The sequence below is a fragment of the Triticum urartu genome, chromosome 1A (genome assembly GCF_056163025.1).
Source record: "Triticum urartu cultivar PI428250 chromosome 1A, HENAU_Tu73, whole genome shotgun sequence".
Taxonomy (NCBI): domain Eukaryota; kingdom Viridiplantae; phylum Streptophyta; class Magnoliopsida; order Poales; family Poaceae; genus Triticum; species Triticum urartu.
Genome location: NC_141873.1, coordinates 23,256,262 through 23,261,428, shown reverse-complemented (window position 1 = coordinate 23,261,428; position 5,167 = coordinate 23,256,262). Strand labels below are relative to the sequence as shown.

At 53.3% G+C, this 5,167-nt stretch overlaps 1 protein-coding gene across 1 annotated transcript; it reads right to left on the bottom strand.

Moving 5' to 3' along the window:
- Nucleotides 1–526: 526 nt before the first annotated feature.
- LOC125543788 (xylan glycosyltransferase MUCI21) lies at nucleotides 527–2,413 on the bottom strand. The gene has a single exon (XM_048707260.2). The coding sequence runs from the start codon at nucleotides 2,198–2,200 to the stop codon at nucleotides 629–631; it is 1,572 nt and encodes a 523-aa protein (XP_048563217.1). The 5' UTR covers nucleotides 2,201–2,413; the 3' UTR covers nucleotides 527–628.
- Nucleotides 2,414–5,167: the final 2,754 nt, after the last annotated feature.

The following is a 5,167-nucleotide window of genomic DNA, read 5'->3' as shown; positions in this document are numbered from 1 at the left end:
AATCCCCTCGAGGGCCACAACCGCTTCGACCTCGAATCTTCGAGCAGCCGTATAACCGACACGATCCATCGAGATACAGTCAATGGAAAAGAAAGCACGTCGTTCCAATCGTCACTATATATAATATAATTATAATATATATATGGAAAGATTTCAGGCCTTTCGACGATGTGTGTTCGGTGGAAGAGAACGTTCTCATCGACTAAGAAGGCGCCAGACGCGACTTTGTCAATCTCAAAATGATGTGCCGGTTGAGTCTCTCAAAGGTGCTAATAGGAATTAGATGTGTGGCATACATAGAGATGAGTGCATGAGCGTATGTACACGCGTCTACGACTGTGTGTTAAAAAAAGAACGTTTCGTTCTCTAAAATTTTCGTTTTTCAAATCTTGTGAATGAACCAAAGAGGCGTTTACTTAGACTCTGCATTTCCATTTATTATGTACATCATCTGTTGGGCTTGACATGTGAAAAAGAATCTTGCACATGCTAACTAGTAGTGTCATCACCAATCTCACTCGCCTCGTAAACAACAAAAATATTTTTTCTATACAGTATCATGCATCTTCTCGCCGGAAGAAAAAAAAAAGAACAAAGAAAAACGTATGGAGTATGGACACCGCCCATGCTACAACGGTTGGCTCTGCTGGCGCCGCCGCTGCGCCGCCCAGTGGCCGTATGCCTCGCGCAGCCGCCGCCGGAACCGCGCCATGTCGAGCCGCACGTTCTGCCCGTCGAGGTACACCCTCTTGGTGACCTGCCACCCCTTGGCGTTGACGGCGACGGGGTCGGTGAGCACGGGGTCGTCCCTGGCGTAGCGCCGGAACAGCGAGCTCTCCGACGGCAGGATCTTGTAGGGGATGTAGTGAAGGCCGAGCCGCCGCGCCGGCTCGCCGTAGTAGTTCTCGGCGGCCCAGTCGGTGCCGAGCGGCACCACCTGGATGAAGGCCGACCCCGGGCGCATGAAGAGGAAGTGCGTCATGGCGGCGCCGTGCACGCCCACCATCACGTCCGAGCCGTTCAGGACGCGGTACATCTGCGCGAGCTCCGTGTCCGGGCGCGGCCGGAGCACTGTCACCCGGAACCCCGCCCTCGCCGCCTCCCGCGCCAGCTCCGGCTCGTTCTCGATCGCACGCGACCCGTTCCGGGACACGATCACCAGCCGCGGCTTGTCGTCGTCCGCGAGCTGCTCCGTGACGAGTTTCTTCGCTAGTGCCGCCGCCGCCGGGGAGGCTTGTGGCGCGGCGTTCTCCTCCTCGATGATGGCGTTGATGCGGCCGCGGTGCGCGTCGTCGAGCATGTGCCGGAAGTCCTGGATGCCGGCCTGGTTTCCCGGCATCCGCGACGCGTCGATGGCGAGCTCGTCGTGGATGCGCAGGCCGACGACGGCCTCCGGGAAGCAGTGCGTGCGGGTGTCGTTGGAGAAGTCGAGGGGCGGGAAGTCGGAGAGCTGCTCCACGATGTGGCCGTACTTGGTCATCCACCAGTCGTGGTACTCGAGCATCACGAACACCACCTTCCTGTTGTACCGCCGGGCGGTGATGTAGAGCGGGATGATGCCGTCGTTGAACTCGTGGTACACGTTGCCGGTGTAGCCGCCGGTGGAGAAGACGACGGCGGGGACGTCGTGCCGGACGTCGCAGCGCGCTGGCACTGCATCGTTAGCAGAAGCACCCTCGGGGTCGGGCAGGGCCCGGAGGCGCAGCTCGTCGATGGTGCTCATGACGCTGGACTCCCACTTGCGGGTGTAGGGGCGGATGCGCTCGTCGGCCGCGGCGGCGGCGTCGAGCAGGAAGAGCTCGTTGGAGGCGGCGTGGGTGCGGACGTCCCCGCGCATGACGCAGAGGTCGGCGCGGGGGGAGGAGCGGTCGCAGCAGACGGCGCCGTAGGGCACCCCCGCGCAGGGCGCCGGCGGCGTGGGCGCCATCTCCTGGTCGCAGCGATGCGTGCGGCCGAGCTGCAGGAGGTCGTCCATGGCGGCGGAGAAGGGGCTGTTGGGGAGGAGCAGGAGGAGGCAGGAGACGAAGGCGAAGCCGGCGAGCATGAGGAGGAGCGCGTCGTGGCCGTGCTTGCGGTGGTGGCACGCGTAGTCCACCAGCCGGCCCCGGAGCTCCTTCATCTCCTCCACCTGCTGCTTCTCCTCGTCGAGCTTCTGTTGGTCGTGGTGCTGCAGGAGGCTCGCCCGGTGGTGGTGCACCATGCCCGTCCGGTCAGAGCTCGGCACGTACGCGCGCAGAGACGTGTGTGCGGTGGGTGTGGCGAATGGCGATGGAGCGGGATGCGTTGCGTGGTGGTGTTGCGTTGTGGTTCAGTGGTTGGCTGGCGATGGCGTCTTTTAAGCGCCGGTAGCCAGGTAAAACCGCGTTCCGGCCGGTGAGTTGTCGCTGGGGACGGGGGCGGGGCGGGCTGGTGGATTGGATTGAGGACGAAGGGAAGGGAAGGGAGCTTGGTGAGGAAGCGCCGCTGACCGACCCACTGGAAATGGACTGGCGACGCGATCCATCCGGCCGTTGTTGGTGGACGAAGCTTCGTGGCGTTGGTTGGCGTCCGCATGCCTGCCGTCGGATGCACGAAACTGTTTGCTTGCTTGCTGATTTCTTTTCTTTTTGGCTTTCTCCGGTCGCCGTCAGGGGGTACGCGTGGCCGGCGGTATTAGCTGTGCACAGGTAATAACGACTAGCGACTCCTCGTCTCGTCTCGTCTCTTCACCAACACCACTTGATTTTTTCTCCATGGAAGAGGACGCCTCTCTGGCATGCATGCTACGCAAGCTAATCCCCCCGGATTAGCGACCAAACAGTGACCAAGCCGTGCATGGATGTGTCTTCACTCGACTGCACAACTCTTTCGTTGAGGAGAGACTACACAACTTTTCGACAACAATGACATATAAGAACTTTTTATACTACAACAGCGTACAAAACGCTTTTATATTATAAAACGGAGGGAGTAGAAATCATGCAAAAGAAAATTAGTAAATGCATACATATGAGTACACAACTTTGAGTTGACTGCACATGATTAAATTCCTGACCTGTCACTGCAACCAAATCCATTGCGATCGGCAACAAGAAAATTCGCCTTGCCCAATATGCAAGCAAGAGGCAATAAGACGGGACATAGAGCAACTAGGTTGCGCCGCGATCAACCAAGGCACCTCCATCCCGGCAACTGCTCCAGAAATGGCTGGACCAACGTACCCCACCTAAAGCATGTAGATGAGTAGGCTAGCGGGTTGTATGATCTAGCTGAATGCCGTATATATGTTGGATCTAGGATCCTGTGCAGGGGATGCCCGGAGATCCGCCGCCTCTAACACCCCACCCCAGCTGCCAACCTCCGCCGTCAGATGACGCCGACGAACTGACAGGACCATCACTTGTAACAGCGGAGACTGCGCACCACACGAGAGAAATAACCCCTATACCACAAACTTCGCACGGGCTTTGGCTACGAACACCCTTCCATGGCGGCGTGGGGGGTAGGGAGAAAGAGATGGGGGCGGGGTGGACTAGTGGTGGTGGTGGCGGCGTATGCCCGTGTCTTCCCGAAGATGAGTGACACAAGGCTATGTGCTATTTTAAAATAAATGCTAAATTTATTGGTTGGTGCCTACTTCCTCTGAATGGGTTCATTTGCCCCCCTCATATTTAGGGTAAAAATTTAGGGTGAAAATTCTCTTTTGAACATAAATCCAGTAGTATATTTTTTATTATATAACCCATAGCATTTTGTTAGGCATGTAGATGACCAAAGGTTTGAATCAAAATACTAGGAGGTCCCATAATCCCGGATGGAGGAAGTAGTCCACAATCATGGCCTTGATGACGAGTTAAACACTACGATTACCAATGATAACTGTAGAAATTTTGCCACCCCTAATTGGTTTTACCGTACTACGTATGAAGTTGCAAATATGGGCATACCAATGGCATTTTAAATGTTCTCTTACAATCAGTCTAGTACAAACACCCGGTTCTAAAGAAAGAGTTGACCATATGGTGAGGAAATATAGTATTCCAAATTTCCAACCTACGGGCCAATAATTAATAGATGCTATGAAAATATTAGAGCAAATTTTGTTTTCTTAGAATTATATTCCAACTATATTTTCTTAGTGCCAATCATACTCGTCACGCTCTAATACTATTATTACGCAGGAGCTAGCGTAGCGCAAGGCAAGTGGTGGAAGGCTACGCCGCTGACTGGAAGCCTGGAAATGTTCTGCCAACGCAATCCGGCGTGGCGGCACCGAACGAAACTGCATGCGTGGCGTGGTTGGCGGCGGCAGTCCGCCTGCCGCTGAACGTTGGAACCACGTGCCGTTGGAACCATGAATGAAGTTGCTGATTTCTTTTGGTATTTCTTCGGTCGTCGTCAGGGGCTGCATGGGAATGCATGCGGGTACTAGCTGTTCACAGGTAATAACAAGTGTGCTTGGACTTTGAAGACAGCTATACGTGCCATTTATAATTCGTGTAGAATTTGTTTTTTCGACCAGAAGGTCCTGGAGCTGGAATTAATATAGCAAAACTGATACTACAACGCTGCAAAAACGACGTAAAGAAAACTAATCTCTGGCTCGAGGAGGAGTGATGACGATGACCCAATGAACACCTTGATGGCGGAGATGATACGACCAGTCTCGAGTAAAATGCTCAAACCCATCACATTCATGGCTAGTGTAATGGATTGCCACCATTCTTGCGTTAACTCATTCTAACAACGTTTTTGACAGATGAGACCCACATGTCAGGCTGACTTGGCAGAAAATAAACATGTGGATGGTTGACTAGACTCTCTCTCTCTCTCTCTCTCTCTCTCTCTATATATATATATATATATATATATATATATCTTATTGATACGTTACAAAAAACTTCACTCGAATCGTCTGATTCCTCAGAAGCCTGTGCTCGAAATAATCGAGCATGGGCTTCTCTGTTCAAAACATCTACGAAGCTTCGCTTAATCATCTTGCTTGCTTCTGACAAAGCTTAATGCACTATAACATAGGCATGCATCATGGTATGGTAGGAAGACTCCTTTTAAGGCAAACCTTTCTGTTTCGGTTACAGCTCAAGCGGTTTGTTTTCAAGTAAGGTACTCAAGCAAGTTATCCTCCTGAAGAAAGAATTTCGGATGAGCTAGCAAAGAAAGTCAGCAG